Source organism: Misgurnus anguillicaudatus, chromosome 4 (genome assembly GCF_027580225.2).
Source record: "Misgurnus anguillicaudatus chromosome 4, ASM2758022v2, whole genome shotgun sequence".
NCBI lineage: Eukaryota > Metazoa > Chordata > Actinopteri > Cypriniformes > Cobitidae > Misgurnus > Misgurnus anguillicaudatus.
Genome location: NC_073340.2, coordinates 3,379,833 through 3,402,012, shown reverse-complemented (window position 1 = coordinate 3,402,012; position 22,180 = coordinate 3,379,833). Strand labels below are relative to the sequence as shown.

Genomic DNA, 22,180 nt, shown 5'->3' with positions numbered 1-22,180 from the left:
ACACAGTCGTGTTGTAATTATCAGAAATATTACAGAAAGTGTATTTACATTTATATAAAAAAATAAAAATAGACGGTAACGCGGTCATTCGGGCGCGAGGCGGCGCTGTGAACGGATCTTCTCATCCGGGAAATAAGGCGGATGATGTCTAGGCGCCGAGATAAACAATCTTCAATGGTCATTGTAGCTTATGCAGTATTATTGTGCAAAATAACCCGCAAACTAATGTGATTTGGTGTTTCGCGCAACTGTTCCTGAGAGTAGTTGGAGTAACTGTACGTTTTGCTTCTTTATTGCGTAAAATAATAATTAAATAATGGTTTTGAATGATTCGGAGCCCATGCAGTCGAAAAGACAAGCTGTTTTGGTGTATTTAAAAAAAACGTTTGCATTTGGTCTATTGTGTATAAATATTTGTACTGCATTGTTATTAAGACATATATTTTGTGCAGTTATTCCAGCGTGATGCAGGCAACAGAGGACGCGCAGTCTTCTCTAGCGGAGCGCGTGCAGTGTCTGGAAGTCAGTGAAGAACAGAGCAAAACTGCAGAAAATGAAAAAGACAGAGTCGAGGAGGCTGAAACTGGAAATGACATTAAAGCAGAGGATGACACAGATGTACAATTTTCATTGCCTCTATCATTGCACTCTCAATGCATTTTTAAATAACATGGTTTTATGTAAATATACAGCGTACATTAAAGGCATTAAAGTTTATGTGATGTATAGAAACGTGTGTGTTTTGTGTAAACTTAACACTTAAAACTTGCATACTGTAATAATACTTATACCTTACAAATGTTTTGGTCCTAAGGGTAATGTCAGAAGAATCCTAAAAGTGTAAAAATTTTTTACAATGCATTATCCCAAGAGCAACTTGATTTATGTTCCTGTTTCTTCCTCAATCCCGCTCATGTGTACGAAAAGATGTACAGCGAGACAAAGACTCCATGGAAGTAGAGGAGCAGAAAGATGAGACCACCACAGAAGGAGAAATGAATGGAGGTAAAGAAGGAGAACACCAGCAGGTGGAGGAGGACTGGGAGATCCCTTACAGTGACGAGGAGATGGAGGAACCCAAGAACTGGATGCCTCCACCTGAGGAGATCAAACGGCTATATGAACTCCTGGCTAAAGGGGAAGTTCTGGAGCTGCAGTGGGTCCCTCTGCCCCGCCGGCCTCCGACCCCTCCACGCACCCCCTCGCCTGAGAGAGATGGAGACGACTCACATGATGCTAAACAGGAGGAGAGTGAGCGCAAGTGAGACAAAATATAGTTTGTTGTTTAATAATCGTTTTATTGATGTGCTTACAAAACATTTATAACCAACATGTTAATAACTAGTGGTCAGTGTTGATATTTTATGTTTTTGTGTGTTTTCTTCAGGGCTCTTACACCAACAGAGTTTGACTTTGATGAAGAACAAACTACTGCAACTCCCAGGAACTCCTTTCTCAACCGCAGAAGAACGCCAGGTATATATTTGTTTCGGGTTGTATGGACTTGGTGATGGGCTGAGGCTCATATAGTGCCAATATTCAATAATACAACTTGCTAGTTTCTGTCTAAAATGTGCCTTCCACTTTCAATGAGTGTCAAACATTTTATAGTCGTGTACAATTTTACATACAGGACAGGAAATATTCATACTATATTCCCTGCATTCAAAATCGCATACTGTGACAGTACATATTGGAGTACCTACTCATCGACTGTTAAAACAGTACGGTTTACTATATAGTATAAATGTTAATAAATCACTTGTCACACACATCGTCATAACAACTGGTGAGCCATTAACCTGGATGACGTTGAACAAGTGCAATTTAACCACAAGGAACAGCTGTTTTCTTTTTGTATTTACATTTAAATAGAAACGCATTCATTTCCGACATTTTTTAATATGACAACGCCTCTCATGTGGCCTTACAAGATGGTAAAATGTCCATCGAATGAACACTTTGTGATCTTGCTAGTAGTAGTAGGTCATCCGGGTACTTTTCACCTACTGTTTTCGAAAACTATGAATACTAACCTAATACTATGTCTACTAACCGACATCGTTGCCTGGGTTGCGTATGTGTGGGGCGGGTCTATCAAAAGGAAGGTCCAGATTTTATTGTGGTAGGGACGTGTTTGTTTATTTGAAATGTCAACATTGGCTTTCAGAGATCATGCACCCCGCCTTTAAATTTTAGCATATAATTTTTCAAAGAACATTCCACCCAAGCCAAAATGTTAAAATGTATTTTTTGCATATAGCTATATTGAAAAAGTAGTGCAGTGGTCATAGATGGGTATAATTTAATAATCATTGAAGCTTAATACATATGAAATATCACATTAAAGCTATTTCATGCATTCTGACTTATTAACACAGTTTAAGAGTTGGATTCCTCATGCTAAACAGGCAAAGTGTCAAAAGAGCAGTTGGAAGTTTCGGAAAGTTTTTTCCAAACATGAAAGATTCATACGAAACAATCTTGCTCTATTTCTTTTATGGGTAATTTTAGTGCAGGAAGTACAGTGGAAGTCCTTTTATTGGCACTTTAACCGGAATAGCGCACACGCACACCAACCATGAGCTGACACAAAATCAACATTAACCAAGAAGTGTGTTGTTGTTGTTGTTGTTTGTGAGGGAAATTTAATCTTGTTCAGCTTCCCAATGAAAACAATGGATAGAGTTTGTTTATTCGGGGTTATGCGTGCGTGTGTTTGTGTAACGTTGTATTTTTGTTGAAATGGGGCATGAAACTGCTTGTAGTACAATGCAGTAGTTAATCCTTAATTGTTTATTAACCTATTTTCTTCCTTCTCTTACTTCAAGGTTCCTCTGCCCGCTCATCGGTCAAGCGTGAGGCTCGGCTAGACAAAGTGCTGTCAGACATGAAGCGGCACAGGAAAATTGAGGAACAGATTTTGAGGACAGGCCGTGACCTTTTTAAAAGTGATAAAACCCGGCCGGGCCCTGTGTCCGAGCAGCCCTTATCACCAAACAGTAAGAGGGAGCGGGATAAAGAAAGAGAAAGAGACAGTGATCCCAGCACGGTCTTCAGTCCGCGACAGAGAAGATACTGAGACACAAAAAGCCTAATTTAAAACTTGACATTTTGGATTGGACAAGGAAATGCTGTTTATTTACTCATGATTTTTTACTGAAGATTAGTTTTTTATACTGTAAATAAATGTCTTGCTTAGATCCATACATTTCTTTTTCCATGTTTACTTATCAATTCTTCTTTATTTCTTCAAAAAAGTTATTTTAAAACTGCAAGAAAAGGTTAAATTGACCTGAAACAAAAAAATGAAATGAAAATAAGTAGTTCAAAATACTTGAGAGGTCATCATTGGTAGTGATGCTGTAGAAATCTACCTGACTGGGTTTTGAAATGTTAAACAAACTTTTTTATGAAAAATATTTTGTACAGTGCAATCAATTTTGGTAACACTTAACATTCAATAACAAGAATTATTATTCTACCATTCCTTAAGCTTAGTTAATACAAATACAGTGGTTCATTAATTGTTCATGTTAAACTGTCATGCAATGGTGCATTAACCGGATAAAACATTTGGGGGCAGTTTCCCAGACAGGGTTTTGATTAATATAGGAATAAACCTTAGTTATATCAGGATATATGTATATATGTGTGTGTATATATATATATATATATTATATAAATATATATGTGTGGGTGTGTATCAGTGAAAATAGTTTTTAAATAAAGACACTTTAAACATGCATTTTAGTCTGGGACTAGCATAAACCCTGACCAGGAAACCACCCCTTGATATCATAAATATATTATTAAATAGCGTATTAACTAATTTTAAACAAACAACCTTATTTTAGTGTTACCCAAATTTCAGGTGTCCTCTTTGCCTGAATTTTAGTGTCTGGAAGAATGACCTCTCAAATTTAAAGCTGTCAAGAAACCATTTGTTGTGAAAATCTAGATCTGTCTTACTCTGTTTGTCTCTGATATATGCTTGTTTTAAATCCAAATTACTTAGAAATTGAGGTTCATGTCAGTCTTTGTGTGTGTGTGTGTGTGTGTGTGTTTTAAACCTATTACAAATGGACCAGGAGAATTAACAATACAACATGCAACACATGAGACAAGAGTATATATTTTGCAATGAGACTGAATTACAACAGTGCGTTCATTTTGTACTTAATGTTAACAGGTTAAACAGGTTCACATATGTAAAAACAAGACAACAAAAATTCAACCAACTAAAACAAATCTTTCAAAGAAAGCCATCAGAAGCAGATTAAATAGTTTGGTGCTCAATATGTGAGCATGTGGTCCGGTACAGTATAAGGTTCACAAGGGACAAAGATGAAATATAAACATGCAAAGTCATGTCCCAGATTCAGTGCAATGGACTTTTTGCACCTGTATGTTTCTCAGTTTCAAATCGGCATACAGTCATTTAGGGGCAGTTTCACAGATCAGGCTTAAGTCTAGTCCAGGACTAAAATGCATGTTTGAGCTGCCTTAACTGAAAACAGCTTGCACTGACATATCTTAAAATATATCAGTGCATCGTTTTGCACACCAGTAATGTTTTTTTTGTAATTCATATTTATAAAAACTACTCAAATGTCCTAATATAACTAAGTCTTGGCTAAACCCTGTCTAGGAAACTGTCCCTTTAAAGCTTCCAAAAACAGGCCTTGTGGCAGATTCTTTGCAAAGTTATTTATGTTTTATAGGCTAAATGGCACAGTGAAACTTGCAGGTGTTTAAAGGCTGTTTTATAAATAAAACCTGTTGTGGGAAAACATGTTTTATGACTAAACAGAGATTTAATGACTAACTAACAAAAATAAATTAAAGCTGGCCGGCTAGACGGCCAACAATAATAATAAAGTCAATGTTACCACAATAAATAATCATAAGAAACAAATACCAGCGACAAATCAATGACAGAAAAAAATGACAATGAATAAAGTGCAAATAAATTTCACATTGTTCATGTACAGTTATATCTGGATTAGGTTTATGTAAAGGAAATCCATCTCTGGACAAAAGTAAAGATACATTATAAGGATAAGGCAGCTTAATATAATTGAATCCCTTTAAAATGCCCATTTAAAAACATATGCAGGGTAGGGCTCAAGAGGTTATACTAGGAATACTGTTGAGTAAACGGCAAATCTTAAACAATGTTTTGTGGTAAAAGCCATTCAGAGTTGTGACTTAAAGGTTCACTGTGTAGATTTTTAGCGACATCTAGCGGTGAGACTGTGACCAACGGCTCGGTCCACAGCTCGCCCCCCTCTTTTGAAACGCATAGAGAAGCTACGGTACCGCCACAGGACAAACATGCCGCTGAGACAACGAAGTAAGAAAATGCGTTCAGGGCTAAATAGCGCCTTCTATGTAAGGATACCCGCGGTGTATGTAGATAAAAACAGCTCATTCTAAGGTAATAAAAACAATACAGTTCATTATGTAAGGTCTTTATACACCACTGATAATATAGTTATGTAGATTATATTGCATTTCTGTCGATATCCTTCTAAAAGTCACACAATGCACCTTTAAAGCCATTTTGTTGTGGATTATTGTGGATTACAGGTCTAACATTCAGTGTAGCTACTTTGCATTACATATATCGCTCTGTTTTCTGAGACTGAGCAAACCATGTATAGTTAATATACAAAAGAATACATTCCAAAACCCTGTTTATATATTTGACAGGATCTAATAACATTTTATTCATATTTGATCAAGGGAGGCCCTTCATGAATTAGCTTGGTTAAAAGAATAGTTCACAAAAAAATGAACATTTTGTCATCAGTTGACCCTGCATGTCTCTCTTTTACCTGTAGTGATATTAGACACTACAAATGAATAATACTTTATACTGCCAACCCCCAAATAATAACAAAACATGCAAATCCACTTTACTGTATTAAAGGGATAGTTCACCCAAAAATGAAAATTCTGTCATCATAAGGGGACATGGAGCAAAAATTAAATAAAGTTTAGTTGTGCGTGCTCACATGAAAGCGAAAGTTTTACGTGTGCGCGCAAAACTAAACTTAAAAAATAATTCTGCACATGAAGGTTTCGCGTGAGCACATGAAAGTTTGCGTGAACACATGAAACTAAACTTTAGATTTTTTTTTACTCCAAAGTCACCTTAGGGGCTCGGTAACAATTTGTCCCAAATCTGTATAAATTTCTGTGTACTGCAAAACAGATATTTTAAGCAATGTTTCTAACCAAACGGTTTTGGAGCAGTTTTTTTCCTACTATGGATTACAGGGGCATAGCCACGAGGGGGCCTGGGTGGGCCTTGGCCCCCTCATTTACATGTCTGCCCCCTCAGATTTCCAATTGCTTAAAATAAAATAAGAAAATGTTGATTTCTTAGTCTGATTGACAGCTGTTTTCAAACTTGATTGGAGTAGTTCATGTCACGTGGTGTTGTGTGTAACTTATGCTGTCATCTTTGCATGAGAGTTCATTATTATTTGGTGACAATGGCAGCTGGCGCGCAAAGTACAATTTTACGCTTTTTCAAAAAAGCACGATAAGTTGAACGAGAAGAATATCAGATGATATGGATGATATGCCATCCATATCAACGGAGTCTACTTCATGTTCTGCTGAAACGGTGAAGTAAATATGCTGTTTTAAATGTGTGCAGGTGTTAAGCTGTTTTATTTATATAGGTGTTATGCTATATAGAGAGAGTTGCCCCCTCATTTTAAGATGGGACCCCCCGAAAATAAAATTCTAGCTACGCCCCTGCTATGGAAGTCAGTGGTGCTCCTGCTTCCTTACAAACATCAAAATATCTTCCCTTGAATAAACTGAGGGTAAGTAAGTGATGACTGAATTTAAATTTTTGGGTAAACTATCCCTTTAAGTTATCTTATGCCACCCTAGCTTTGTTAAAAAACCCAATAATTTACTATTATTCTTCCTCTCTAGTGTTGCTCCGAAATCTAATTTGTGAATGTATTTTTAATAATATATGCTAAAGAGGAAAGTATTAGTAAATAATGGTTTAAATATCACATAAAACAAAGCTATCATATGGCTCGATATGACTTTGAATACAGTGCAAAAGTCATGTGGAGCACTGATGCGACCCTTTCTATTTTTTGAGCTTGGCAGTATACAGAAAAGACAATAGCTGGGACACCCTACATCACATCTCATGTTTCACTAAATAAAACAACTGTATGAAGTTTGAAAGTAGAGGATACGATTACAACATCTTCTTTTCTCAGTCAACTATTTCTTTTAACTGCATAAACTTTCCTCAATAATGTCCTCAATTCACTAAAGACGGTAAATCTTTATATTGCCTGATGTTTTGGGTTGCTCATTGCAGACCAGTGCTATATGTAAATAATTGAGGAATTATCATTAAATTATGTATCTGCAGCAATACCGCAATATATACGCAGAGTACAGACCTCAGGCACTAGACGTCGGCCCCGCTCCTGACATTTCATAACCACATCAAAGTGCCTTGAACAAAAAGTGCTTCTCCGGGTTGGTAAATGTTCTCGCATAAAATTTGCACTTATTGCCTTGGTTACCCAAATGTGTGGGTTTGACACACGTCTGGTTATTGTGTAGACACTTGCACAGATTTATTGTCAGCATTCCTTGATCTACAAAAGCATATGTCTTATATACATTACACATGCTCTGTAAACTAAATGTAATGCTGTGCTGTAATGTGTTACGGCATTAGTGCATCTAGTCTATCTCTGTTTATTTCTTTCTTTTTCCGATTAATCATTGCATTCGTTTCCATTTTCATTCGGTTTTTAGCTTAGTCTTGTTCATACGGTTTAAGCTCCTCCCCTCAGTGTGAAATTGGGGGCGTTTCCCGACCCACCGCGTTGTATCCGTTAGCTGCCTGAGGCAATGGTGCATGTCCTTCTGAATCAGGCTTGACCGGAGCTATGGGCTTGCAGGAGCGTGAAGACCTGCCGGTGAACAGCCGGAACGCCCCTCTGCAGATCAGGGAAAACCAGTAGAGCTGCGGAGCCATAAGAAGAGCTGCTCCCAGATTACACTGCCACGGTACTACAAAAGGAACACGGTAGAAAGGAATAGAGGCGTACCTGAAAAAGAATACATGTGTTCAAAGGAGGTGTGTAAACAAGAGTACAGTTTCTACTGATGATAAGACACCTTGTGCTCACTTCAGAGAGGACACTGAAAAAGGTTCAAAAGGAAGAAAGTTTAAAGAGCCACACAGATCCAAAATCGAAACTGACCTGTATTGCAGTGCGTCATGTAGCTGTCCATCAATGTAAACAATGTGCAAAGTAGTTGAACCAAAAAGTGCACGATTAATAAAGTTATTGGCTTCTAAAGTAGGAGTCGACTCTGAATCGCTGAAACGAGTCGTCGTATGGATTGAATCTCCAGCCTGACTTTATCCAAGTCACACTTTACAACACTTTGCGTAATAATCTCCGCCTACACCCTTGCCCGCTGGAGAAACAAAAACTATGACCTGCCCACAGCTAGTTAGTGTGTAAACATCATATCACGCTGTGTTTTCAGTTTGTGTTGTGTTCACTTCCAAAGGATGAAGATATATGAAGAATAATATGATTCAAATTACTTTTTCAAGGAAGGATTTACTAGACGTTTGGCAATGAAAGATGGTTCAGTACCCACTTTATTTGGAACAACATGCGTCCCCTAACCACAACCTGTAAGTGTGATTATAGCTTCATACTTGCTTAAATGAGTGTAAAATGTTAGTTTCTATCGTTGTTTTTATTGCTTGTGTTAATGATGAATGATGTCGTTGTTTAAACTCTTTATATACTTCATGTTAGCAAGCGGCTAACGTATGCTCACTTGTGGTTTTGTAATGGCCCAGTTAGCTTACATAAATACTTAAAGGAGTGTAAACAACGTTGCTGTTTTTATTGCTTGGATTAATGATGAATGATGTGTATTGATGTCGATAATGTCTTCTCAGTAAATCATGTTAGCACTAGGTCAATACATGTTGCACTATTGTTGGTCTGTGCCACTGATCTGTGCGGAGACTCTTTCAGTTGACCAATCAGAGCAGAGTAGGCTACTGAAAGGTGGGGTTTAGGCAGACTGAGTCGTTGAACGGCTTCACACGAATTGTTTGGGGATCTCTGAGAAATGGGGTCATTTAAAATTTATATTTTGAGAAAATTAATGTGTGTTTTGACCTTGCATGCATTTAAACCTGTTGTCCGGGACTTATAAACAGTGATAGGACGTTAAAATTGGCATCTTACTGGCTCTTTACGGAAAAGTTTGCCCAACAATCCTGTCATTATTTACCCACCTTTATGTTGTTAAAAACCATGTCTAAAACACCAAATCACAAAACACACCATACAGTAAGTAGTCCATATTGCTCCTTGTGAGTCTTCATAAAGGAACCGTTTCATCCCAAAATTAGGCCATATTTTACTCACCCTCAAGCCATCCTTCACATGAAGTAAACGGTTTATGTAAAGAAAATACTTGCGACAAACAGACCACATTATTGACTGATAATCTTGCCCTCTCCTGCCACCAACTCAAAAGTAGTGTTGCGTCTATAGGGTATATGTGACAAAGGAACCAATAGCTGGGTTTTCATCACCCCAATTTTATGCATGTTTTAAAGTATTGCACAAGAAACAAGTGATTGAAATGACTAATTTCGATTAAAAGTCCCTTAATTCAAAAAAAGTTTTTACGCTTGCTTGAGGTGGTTTTTGACTTTTGCAAAAAATAGAGCGAATAATGGGAGATGGAAAAGCGTTTGCAGAATAAATTCTGACGTAGCAAAAAATAAACCTACGTGACTGATCATCTAGCTGTATCAGCTGAAGTTGTCTTTCCCATATATGGGGCTTGACGTTGTTGTAATGCCCTTGCTGTCAGTGCCTACCTCAAAAATTTTGCATTTCTTCTTCTGTGCACAGCATTCAGTTTGGCAATTACAAGCTGCACTTCTAGTAAATGTATAACTTGCCCAATCGTGACTACATGCAGTCATGTCTCCATTTTATAAGCGTGTCTTGTTTTATTTACTGTTGATGGAACCCTAATTCATATTTGTTTTCTTTTTTTTGCGAATATTTAAAAAAAGATTTGCTTTACATTTGGATGGAAACCCAGCTAATGATGTACAAGATCATATTGAAGCCATAAAATCGTGTACTGCGACAGTACGTACTGGATTAGACAAAGTACCTACTGATTTATCATTAAAACAGTATGTGTGGGTGAAGTATGAATACATTTCGACATACTGCTTCCGTCATGTTTTCATTGTCATGTGACCTGTATGTTCTTTTGACCTATGATGTAATCAGAACAACCAAGTACATAATTTATGTATGTGTTGTTTAACAAGTATTAAATTAAATCACGAGGAATACATTATTGGTATCTAAGTCCAGTTTATAGATTTCGGGTATGTTTATTATATTCACTTGAATGTGATGGCTCCTCAGCTCACGTGGCCTTACAGGACAGTAAAGTCCAATGAATGCACACTTAAAAATACAGCCAGAAGTATTAGGTCATCCAGGTACTTTCGCCTACTGTTTTTCAAATACCATAAATTGTCCATGCTATTACTATAAAGTATGGAATATTTCGGACACAGATCATGAGTCATGCTGACTACTTTTACTGTACTTTTATGATGGGTAAATATTAAGACAATTTTCATGATTGGTTGAAGATTAAGGAAGCTTTAAGAGACATACCTTCCGTAAACGAAGTAGAGATAGGGGAAGAGAAGGACCCGACAGAGGAAGAAAGTTATCAGCATAACAGCTCCATTCACTTTGTGAAGAAGTCTGTGCTGTTGCTTGTACTTAACACAGAGAGATACATAGAAATAAGAGGAGAATTGTGTGTTAAAACTTGATGAAGGAATGCAAAAGTAGAAAGAAGAAAAGAAAGTGTGATAGATTATGAAAGTGACCACTTCAAATTAATACGTGTCATCATTTACATTTTTTAATTATCATATCCAAGCAAAATGTGAATAGACAATTTAAGTAAACTATTCAATGCCTAAAGGGGGTCGCACACCAGCCGCGCAGCTCAGCGTCACGCCGCGTCGCGTCTAGGACAACTCAGAGGTATCGTAAATCGGAAGTGCACATTAAATAGCGTGAACTTCGTCACTTCGTACTTCAAAATGCAAAATATACGTTAGCAGCCTATGTTAATCGTTAATGATTTGGGACAAATATGATGTTATTTAATGTTTAACTATGTGAGTGGCACTCTGTGGCGCAACAGGGATTTTAACAACTTCATGAGTCATAGCTGGGCCCCGCGGACAGGCGCCACCTGTCGGCGCCGATGTGCGTATACTCATAGAAAGCAATGTGTTGGAGTTTTTTAGGACGGGGGGGCGCTGCGCGGTGCTGCGCGGCCGGTGTGCGACTAGGAGGAGCTGGAGAGGATATTATATCAAAGCCTGGTATGACAGACAGGGCTTAGCTTAAGCAAAGACTAAGCCTTCGATAAATTAAAGTGTTGTTTATATGTCTATGTAGTGTGTTTAATATAATTTAAGACAAACCATGTGCAAATTCATCATTTAACACCATTGCTGAAAAAAAAATCAGGTAGGCCTTAACCGAAAAAGCATCTGTTATCAAAATATACAAACACACAACTACACCAGCTTCAATATATCACCGTTTAATAAGAACAAAAGCCTGTATGGGCCCTATTTTAACAATCCAAGCGCAATGTGCAATAAACCCATAAGAGTCTCATCTATCATCCCCTTTAAAAGTCAGTTGCGCTGGCGCCATCCCGATTCCATATTTTGGCAGAATTTGTAAACTTAAAAACTAAGCGGTGGAAGAAGACGACCAGTTTAAGATTGATATTAAAAATTGTGTTGTTTTTATTTGTAATGAAATTGTTTCTTTAAAAGTTGTTTTCTTTCAGTCATGGAAGTAAAAATAGCAGGCTTCTAATTGCTGTAAATGTATTGATAGCCCAGATGATCAGTGTTATCTTAAAGAATATTTTACAAATATGAAAGAAAAGCTTTGTACTTTAAAAATACTTTAAATAGTAGCATAATTTGTTGGTATTTGAAGAGTTTCGTTGCAAAACGAGCTAACTCCGTTTTTTTTTTTTCAGAAATCTCGTTTTTTGGTTGTTCATTCCAATTATCAACTTAACTGCAGTTGGTTTGTTTTGATTTAAACCTTCATGAATTAAAAAATACAGCTAAGTAGCACTGTAAAACAAAATAATAACATGATAAAATAATAACAATTTGACAAAAATTTTAAAAACTGAGTTTTGCGACGAAATTCTTCATGTAACCTTTAAAAGTCGTTTTCTTTCAGTCATTGAAGTAAAAATAGCAGGCTTTTAATTGTTGTAAATGTATGGATAGCCTACATGATCAGTGTAATCTCAAAGAATAATTTACAAATATGCAAGAAAAGGTTTGTACTTATAGTTTATTTGTAACAAACAGGAGATAAATCATTTATAAACGCGCCGTATCAGCACTAGAACAGCGCCGTGGGTGTTTTGAAATTTAAGCATAACATAAAAACGGTTCTCATCTCATCATATCTACAGGTACAAAGTCATCATATATAATAAATCTGTGGGGTAGCATTAAAAAATTCTAAATAAATGCAATATCTGCATTTGTTTAAAGCAAAACATTTAATTACTTACCAGGCTACAGGCGAAGCAGCTTTTTACGCCTTCTAACATCTCATAATCAGTCCTCATTTATGTCCAAGACACTCAATAATAATCTTTTTAAACATTTTAATCCTTTGATTTTTCATATTTTAAACGTTTGTGTGCTGCTGCGCATCCATGTGATAAGCAAATGCGCGTTTTCGCCCCGTTTATATGCATATATTACTAATGCGCTCATTAAATAACAAAAGCAATATTGCTCCATTGACTTTAGAGCAGGTTTTAGTTGGTCAGTGGTGAGTCTATTTTATTTTCCTCAAAATAGCAATGCACCAACAATGCGCCTGAACACACCTCGTTTTCAGACCAGAAGGCTCATGGGCGCAAAAGTGGGCGCAAATGTTATTTTCAAAGACTTTTCTTTTTTTAGCTCTTGAACCAACACCACATGTTCAGAATCCTCAACGGTGATGTTAAAGGGTGCACCATCAAGCTGTAAAGTCTTCTCAGCGAAGGTCTTCGTGACCTTCATTCTAAGACAATGAAGCACCGCAGCTCTCATTATTCCTTACGTGTCAGCCTTAAATCGGGTGTTCATTTCTATGATGTGGGGTGTAGGAGGGGCGAGGATGCTGTTAGAAATGCGCTATTTATTGCACTACTATTTACAAAATTAAAAATTACCTTATTCCATTATAATAGCAAACAAGAGTTTAAATTGCAACATAATTTACTCATTAGGATAACTAATAGGTTTTACTGGATAGGCAGGTGGGTGGGCCTAGCTGACAGGCCCACCCATAGCTACGCGACTGCTATGTACATACATATATATATATATATATATATATAGCAGAGCCAAGGACTAATTCACATATTTATATCTATGGTCCGAATTTGTGTGATTGAGTAGAGACGGGGACTAATTTGCATATATTTATAGATCCGCATATAATGGAAGGGTGCAGAGTTAAATTCAAGCTATTTTAAGTCATGAAGGCAATATAATCACAGGAAAAAACATTTACATGTGCCGTTTCGTTCTTTAAAGATGATTTTTAAGGGATACAATTATCAACTACGGGGAGGGGGGGACTTTAAAGATATTTCTAGTGTGCCTCTTGAACAAAACAATGGCACTATATTTTAAGATATGTCAGTGCAAGCTTCTTTTGTTAAAACAGCTCAAACATACATTTTAAGCTCTGTCTGTGAAGCCAGGCTAAGTCGTGAGGGCTATGTGTGATCAGCTAAGAGGGGTGGCTGGAAACAAAGAATATTTACTGATCAAAATAAAGAATGCTTAATTATTTTAACATGAACTCAACACATGTTACTTACATTAAGCATGTCTTTCCATTAAATAAATCCATTACCATTTATTTTTACCCTGTCAAGGTTCATAAAAGCTCTGTACACTGTTAATAGGTCAGACACGTATACCTGAAGTCAGCATTTCTGTAAATACACTTTACTATGAATAATGTATTAAAGTACAACGTAACTGAACTTGTGCTTAATGTTGTACATACATTATTACGGCCGATGCATAGGGTGGACAAAGAAGCACTCATCTAATCAATAATGAATATACCTGGATGAGGATTTTGCCTAGACAGACAGACGGTGTGCTGAGTTCAGCCAGGAACATGACACCCTGGAAATAATCGCCTTTCCCCTGCCTCCAGAACTGGAAGTGATTATGGGAGAAAAAGAAAGAAATCAGTTTCAAGTGGTCAATTTGCTTAATGTAGATTTAAAATCATAATACATAAAGATTAAAGCATCATATCTCTAATGACACTTACCACAGAGACGGGGAAGCACACAGTGACCATGACAACATGATGCAAGACCATGAGGAACTCTCGGCGAAGATAGCCAGACACTGCCAGAGCCTTAGATTTGGACCCGTTGTCCACCTCGTGCCCTTTGACCTGGAGCTTGTGCCAGTAACACAGGAACATGGCGTAGATATCGTACACAAAGTATGGCACAGCAAATAAGATGTAGGAGCTGGTCAGCCAATGTTGGAGTGCAATGAAACATAAAGTGAACTTATAGTTTTGCATATTTATCCTGTATTTTCTACCAAAAAGAAAAGATCTTTCATATACAGCTACCATAATATAGCAGTGGTAGTTTGTAAATAAAAACACTTGCTGTGTTTATTTTAATGCTTTTAGTTAGATCATTCACTTCAAATCAAATTATAAAATACTTCACTTAAATGTTTTCATAAAACAAATAATTATCTGATTAAAGTGCATTTTAAGCTGTTGTAAAATGTATATTTACAGTACAGCAGATATGCACTACTAAATGTTTAGGGTAACTTAACTCATTGTCATTGTTATTATTCCCATCTATTCTGGGCTCTTATTGGTTGTTTTTCTTTATTATTTGGTCCAAGTCATCAATTTAAAAACATTTTTAATATTTTTTTGTTTTACCAGGCATATTAAATGATCAGCCATGTAATTCAAATGAAACACCAAACTATAAGATGGATTTTTTTTTAGATCTGACTACACACATACATACATCTGATTTATTAATTTTTGTACATCTTAAAACAAATGATTCAAACTACATCTCATACGCCTGCCTGTCACTAAGCCTTTATCCAGTCCATTGAGATGCAAGCAGCACAAACCTACTTCAATTTTTTTTTATTAGATTTATTATTGATCTTTTTTTCACAAAAGTGATGACTGTTGCACCTACTGGTCCTCAATGATGTCCTCACAGGATGTTGAGATGATGTAACCCGCTGTAGAAGCCATAATAGCTTGGATGGATGACACCAACCTTAAAGAGAGAATTTACAAAAATAACTATAAATACTTTATAATATGCAGATGTTTCTTTGTTCAAATTAACAGGTAAAAGAGTGTCGTAATATACATCCAAAAGTCTTAGATGACATTGAAGATAGGGCTGTCACAATTATGAAATTTGTCTGACAGTTAATTGCCTAATAAATTGTGACGATTATGGCGATTTATTGCCTGTTTTAGTGCTTTGATGATAAATTGTCTGTTTTTGTGCTTTGACATTTAATTCTCATACATTTTTTTGTTTGTTCATGAAATAATTTTCACACATTGTTGTGATTATTTAAATTAAATCTTTTTCAAGGTGTACCTGGCTGTAAATATTAATACACATAACACATATTTATATAAGTAATTATTTAATGAATATATCTTTCATAATTCTTCATAAGAAATAAGCAGAATAAATGTTTCAATAACTGAGTAATCTTGCATAACTTATCAAAGTTTTGCAGCAATTCTTTAAATGCAGTTTTTTCACTGTATTGAAAGGCTTTGCAATGTATCAGTTAACCTGATAAGGAACACTGTGTCGTACACGGTATACCCCCTCCCTTGCACGTGAGGCTGCATTACGTCATTGTAACTTTGAAGCATTAAATCTTCAAAATATACGGTCATGCGGCACATCGTTTGAAAGCTTAGACTTTTGATATTCCATTAAGAGCACACACAAAGCATAATATGATTTTTAGCAGTCATAAAACTGTAATCTAGTTGTTAGGTACCTGAACCGGGCGGCGCGAATTTACTTACCTTCAAAATCTTCCCTGTATCCGCTTTGGTGAAATTGTCCAAAACAAATTGTTCATAAATCCCCAAAAGTCCAAGGAAATGGAATATCCAAGCCCTTTAATCCAAAACGATTTGTTCATCTCACAATCTTGACGTTTCTGACCGAATTACGATATAAATACTGTATACAATTAGTTCACTAACGGACATTCGTTCGAATCTCACTTTTCATTCATGATTTATAATGAATATATTCGGATGTCACGTTTATTGTGCAACGTCTGAGGAACAAATACGCCCCCTTGTGGAATTTAGGGTTACATAAGGGGCTACGGAGCACCATCTGATACTGTCTCGTTTATACAGGCGCTGCAGCTCCCCCTTGTGTTTTTTAAGAGATGTGCAATCATTGGGGTGATCTGAAATCATCGCGATGAAGTCAAACAATCGCGACGAGACGATTATTTAATCATTGTGACAGCCCTGATTGAAGATCATGCATGTTATTTCACTTGGAAATGAACAGAAACATTTAAGATTCTGGGTGATATGGGGTCACAAAACAAGCTCCAAAAACATATTAAAAATATATATATTTACAAAAAAATATGTAATGCATATTTTTGAGTCACAATAAATTTTTTTTGTTTATTAAACAACAATTCAGCACATTTGAATGATTTTTGTCACAATATTTTTGATATCCGTATTCAAAAAATGTCATGTGGCACAACTAATCATTTATTATTGTCTATTTGCCAGATAAGTTTTAATGTGCTTCCTGCATTTGTAAAAAATAACTTTATCATAAAAACTAAGAACTATAAATATAATAATAAATTTTAATAATTTTAAAAATGATAACAATTATAAACAAACTAATTAGCTTGCATTTATTAAAACACAAACTATTAGCCAAGGTATTACCTTATTCATATTTATCTTAATGTTTTTATTGCTTATGGGCATTCATAGCAGTTGCACACTTTGAATTTCTGTTTGCACCACCTGACTTCTGCAATGAATTTACATTTACCAGACTACTGCTTGAATGCTCTTGACTGTGATGTGAAATTCATAAGTATACTTTTTCAATACAATTGAAATGTGTTTGATAAAATAGCATTTTTGTCTAGTAGGCAACCAGACACAGCCAACATGTTACATTACATTTAAGTAGCTATGACTGCAGTTGTACTACCTTGACATTTGAGAACATAAATTGTTGGACAAAAGTTTTTTAATCATCCTAACATAATCCAACATCTACTGATATTTGGGTATGTGTTTAAAGGAAAGATTTTGAATATAAAATAATATAAATAAATGACTCAAAGTGTCTTTAAAACTTAAACACGATTTTAAACATCTTTGGTCACTTAATCATTTAGGGCCACATATCCACAAGTACAGAGTCATCATATACAATAAATCCGTTGGGTAGCATTGTTTAAAGCAAAGCATTTATTTACTTACCAGGCTACAGGTGGAGCAGCTCTTTACGCCTTCTAACGTCTCATAATTAGTCCTCATTTATTTCATTTATGTGTAAGAGACTCAATAATAATCTTTTACATTCAATCCTTTAATCTTTCATATTTAAAAGCGTTTTTGTGCTGCTGCACATCCATGTATGTGATAAGCAAAACCGCTTGTCGTCCCGTTTATAGGTGCATATTTCTAACGCGCTCATTAAATAACAAAAACAATATTGCGCCACTGACTTTATACCAGGTTTTTGTTGGTCAACGGCATAGTTTATTTTAGTTGCCTCAAAATAGCAACATGCCAACAATGTGCCTGAACACACCTCGTTTTCAGACCAGAACACCCATGGGCGCAACATTGGGCGCAAATGTATTTGCTATTTAAAACAACGTGGCGCTAAACGTGAAAATGATCATTGCGCTGTGTTGAAACTATACGAAAAGACACTTGCGTTGCGCCTTGCACTACATTGCGCCGGGTGTATGATAGAGCCCTTAGTCTTAAAATTGTCATTTGTACGGATTCCAAATACTAAGAATTTATAAAATGCATTTAATATTTCAATTCAACTTCTTTGCTCAAACTGTTATGCTAATCAGAAAATGTGTTATAATTAATGAATAATTTATTTATTTAAAAAGTAGAAAGCATCATCAAAACAAAATCATTTTAACTTGTATAGTCGTAGATTTTGGATAATACTGTAAATGCATTCATTTCAATGATGCTCCAGCAACAATTAAACACAGACTATACAGCAATAGCAAAGAGATAACTGAAGATAAGAAAGGTACAGATGATCAAACATCATTTAAGGATTGGATGTTTTGAAGGACTTAAAGGGATAGTTCACCCAAAAATAAAAAATATCTCTCAGTTTACTCATCATCATGTTGTTCTACAGTTTCTTAAATCTTGTGAACACAAATGAAGATATTTTGATAAATGACGGTAACTGCATAGTTAACTGTAGCCACTGACATCCATGGTAGGAGAAACAAATACAAGTGTGTGCATACCATCATTTATCAAAATATCTTCTGTGTTAAACAGAATAGAGAAACACATACAGGTTTAAAATAACATGGGGGTGATGAACTATCCCTTTAACTCTGTAAAAACCAAAGGTTTACCTGGCTGAAACCATGACTGCATCCCCCTCATTCCATCTTATTCCAGGAATGAATCTGAGACACTGCTTGGACAACAGAAAAAGGCCTGGGAAAAACACAGACCCTGCTGCTATGATGGACAGCATGATTCCTCGTAGTTGATTTCTGGTAATACTGTGTTCAAAAATGCCCTTCGCCGTTCTACTGACCAGCTGCCTCTTCTGTAAAAACATAGAGTAAAACAGTTATAAACAAAAAGACATTCTCCTGATATTTAGTCTGATAAAGAAAACAAAATAAATAAATAAAAAGGATTCTCTTGGGTCTGAATTGCTGTATGTTGCATGAATCAAGTTATTATGTACGCCCCATATGGTGCCACATGTGGCCAGTCACTTGCAATGTAAGGGTAACACATGAAAACCAAGTCACATGTTCTGAGTCAATAATATCATGCTATAATAACGATATATGAAAGAATATAGAAATAAAAAACATTATAAATGCTACAGTAAAGCAAGAGATGAGTACATGGTGTGTATTTCTGACATAACAGACGCCTACTGTTATCAAAAACAAATGATGGAACCCTTTTCCAACCCTTATCATCACTAATACATATGGCCAACCCATGCATGCAAACATGCGATCTCCAGAAATCTCTCTGTATTAAATCAGCAATACTGTTCATTCATTTTACAGAAACTCGCAAATCAATGTAAACGCACGTGAACCACAGCTCAGGAACTGACAAAAATGCGCAATGCGCTATCATGTAACCACGTAAAAAACAGTATTAAGAATACATCAGCATGGCAACTCAATCTACATGCAAAATGTTCGACCACCCTTTAATACAATACAAGACGTGACAGATGCCAATATTGCCGTTCATTTTTTTCCGAAATGTCATGTTATTGGTTGATGAAAGACAATGCTCGTCTTTCCATTAGATAACAGGAAAATAATGGTGGTATAATGGTGCACTGGTATAGGCCTGAATAATAAACAAAAATAAATAAAAATCTACTGCATGAATCAAGATAAGGATGAACATACGTGACAGTCAGCGGCCTGTCGACCCTCGTGTCCCCGTACCAACAAATAACAAAGAGCGGGCGCATGTTTCGTCAAATGACATGTTTTTTGTTATTTGCAGTTTCGGAGCGATGAATTAATCTGTCGTTGAAGCTGACTTGGATCCAGTAGTTCAGAAATGCAATTGCTTATTTCTTCAGTCCGGTTTTCGCTCTCTCCGCAAAAAAAATTGCTCCTACATCTCCGGACGTCGCCGCTGGCGCTTCAGTTTGCGTAAAACCCACAATTTGGCTCGTGCGAGGCGCTGCTTCCGCGACTAAAACCGTGAATGTGCCCGCAGCAGCTCCTCCATCCTTCAGGGTGTTTGGATAAAGTCCGTTGGTTATCCTGGCTGATATTGTGCGCTACAGTCTATCGATCACACAACAGAGGACAGCAGTGCGATGACACCACAGCTGCTGCAGAGCGCGTGTCCACTGCTTACAAAATAAATCAACCGACTCCAGATCAATAATTTTCAACACCTAAAAGCATAGTTCACTCCGATGCATGGTCTTTTCCACCCATATGATGTTTTTATGTTATGTTATGTAGGTCAGTGGCTGCTTGAGATAACCATCAGACCATCTGAGGTGCAAATTTCACGCTCATGTTGTGAGAAAAACAATGTGCGGAACAGAGAGTTCGTCCCTCAGGAGAACAAAATGATAACGCACGTGGGATCCACTAATTGTTTGTTAGAGGATTCGGTAAAGTCCTCAGGGAAATAAACGAGTAATGCGTCAGTAGCACTCAAGAGCATTAATGTATCTAAAAATTGTTGCACCACACTTATGGAAAACGTGTGCTGTTATTATTAGTAGGCTATGCAACGTTGTTACAGACTATACACCCTGCTAAAGAAAAACAATAGACACCATCACAGAAATTCTATTGGTTTGATTGGGAATTTTATTGGTTCTAATGGAATATGGCCCAAAAGTAGTTTTAGTAGTTTTAATGGTAAAAGCTAATGGTTGCTATTGGTATTTTAATGGAAACCATTAGAATTTTCTGTAATGGTTTTATTGTTTTTTTTCAGCAGGGCACACAGACTTCTGTATTTGAATTTGTAAAAGGTGGTGCTAAGGTCGGTATTGTTTTATCTTATTTTGGGTTCTGTCTAAATGGATACAACAAAGAAGCTTTACAATTGTGATGATCAATACCATATTGTGCAGCTATTCAAGCGCACAAAATGCAAAATGTTACAGACCATACAAATATAATATTTTTAAAAAATCTACACTGTCAGAAAAATATGTACCCTTACAAAATGTACAAATTGGTACCAGATTGGTACTTATTGGTACCCTTTAAAAGGCTACTGCCCCATGGACAGCTGTGGCACATATTTTGACCATTCTGTCTAACAATGTGAAAATCATGTTTTCCAGTTGTCTGAATTAGTCTGTGTCAATTCTGTTACTGTCAGTCTCTGTTACAAACATAGAGTAACAGTGTTGACAGTCAGACAGAGGGAGGGAGGGAGGGAGGGAGGGAGGAAGAATGTGTTTCTCTGTGTATGACTGCCAGTTTTGTTACACACTGTCAACACTCTCTACCTTGAGTTTAACACTATTAACACTAATTCAGACAACAGGAAATCATGTTTTTTATCCATAAGACACTTTTACAGAAAATATATTGTTATGACCTGTAATATCTTGTAATCCATGATAATGAGTAGCAAATTATAAAAAAATAATTAAAAATATAACCATTTGATAAAGAAGAAAATAATAATGACTTTGAATATCAATGTACCTTCAATTATATAATCACCCATATACAGTGGCAGGAAAAAGTATGTGAACCCCTAGAAATGAACTGAACTGTTTTTCTACAGTGATTTGCCATAAAATGTGATCTGATCCTCATGTAGGTTACAACAATAGACAAACACAATGTACATAAGCTGACAACACTAAATTAGTTTCTTGTGTCTTTTTTGAAAGCATCCATTAAACATTCACAGTGTTGGAGAAAAACTTGGATTTAAAGGGACACTACAGTTTTTTTTTTGAAAATATGCTCATTTTCCAGCTCCCCTGACATTAAACATTTGATTTTTACCGTTTTAGAATCCATTCAGCCGATCTCTAGGTCTGGCGCTACCACTTTTAGCATAGCTTAGCATAATCCATTGAATCTGATTAGACCATTAGCACCATCGGCTCCGACAAAGTCCGGAATGAGAGTATAGTTCCTAGCCATATCGACCTAAAAAATCTCAACTTTTAATTTTCCGTC

The 22,180-nt window shown here is 36.3% G+C and overlaps 2 protein-coding genes across 2 annotated transcripts; one reads left to right on the top strand and one right to left on the bottom strand.

Moving 5' to 3' along the window:
- The first annotated feature begins 84 nt into the window (after positions 1-84).
- Positions 85-3,203, top strand: pagr1 (PAXIP1 associated glutamate-rich protein 1). The gene is made up of 5 exons (XM_073866553.1): positions 85-275; positions 453-623; positions 935-1,261; positions 1,388-1,476; positions 2,832-3,203. The coding sequence occupies exons 2-5, from the start codon at positions 466-468 to the stop codon at positions 3,080-3,082; spliced, it is 825 nt and encodes a 274-aa protein (XP_073722654.1). The 5' UTR covers positions 85-275; positions 453-465; the 3' UTR covers positions 3,083-3,203.
- A 914-nt stretch (positions 3,204-4,117) lies between these two features.
- On the bottom strand, positions 4,118-20,358 carry tlcd3bb (TLC domain containing 3Bb). Its single transcript, XM_073866552.1, has 7 exons — positions 19,910-20,358; positions 18,872-19,071; positions 15,409-15,489; positions 14,487-14,712; positions 14,273-14,368; positions 10,749-10,858; positions 4,118-8,108 (listed from the first exon to the last, which is right to left on the bottom strand). The coding sequence occupies exons 2-7, from the start codon at positions 18,994-18,996 to the stop codon at positions 7,847-7,849; spliced, it is 900 nt and encodes a 299-aa protein (XP_073722653.1). The 5' UTR covers positions 18,997-19,071; positions 19,910-20,358; the 3' UTR covers positions 4,118-7,846.
- Positions 20,359-22,180: the final 1,822 nt, after the last annotated feature.

Excerpts from the sequence above, each read along its gene's own strand:
- pagr1 (XM_073866553.1), top strand. The coding sequence starts at position 466 with ATGCAGGCAACAGAGGACGCGCAGTCTTCTCTAGCGGAGCGCGTGCAG. Across the intron at positions 1,262-1,387 it reads CAGGAGGAGAGTGAGCGCAA|GGCTCTTACACCAACAGAGT; the intron begins GTGAGACAAAAT and ends TGTTTTCTTCAG. Across the intron at positions 1,477-2,831 it reads CAACCGCAGAAGAACGCCAG|GTTCCTCTGCCCGCTCATCG; the intron begins GTATATATTTGT and ends TCTTACTTCAAG.
- tlcd3bb (XM_073866552.1), bottom strand. The coding sequence starts at position 18,996 with ATGCTGTCCATCATAGCAGCAGGGTCTGTGTTTTTCCCAGGCCTTTTT. Across the intron at positions 14,713-15,408 it reads TGTGAGGACATCATTGAGGA|CCAACATTGGCTGACCAGCT; the intron begins CCAGTAGGTGCA and ends TTTCATTGCACT. Across the intron at positions 8,109-10,748 it reads CTCTACTTCGTTTACGGAAG|GTACGCCTCTATTCCTTTCT; the intron begins GTATGTCTCTTA and ends ATTCTTTTTCAG.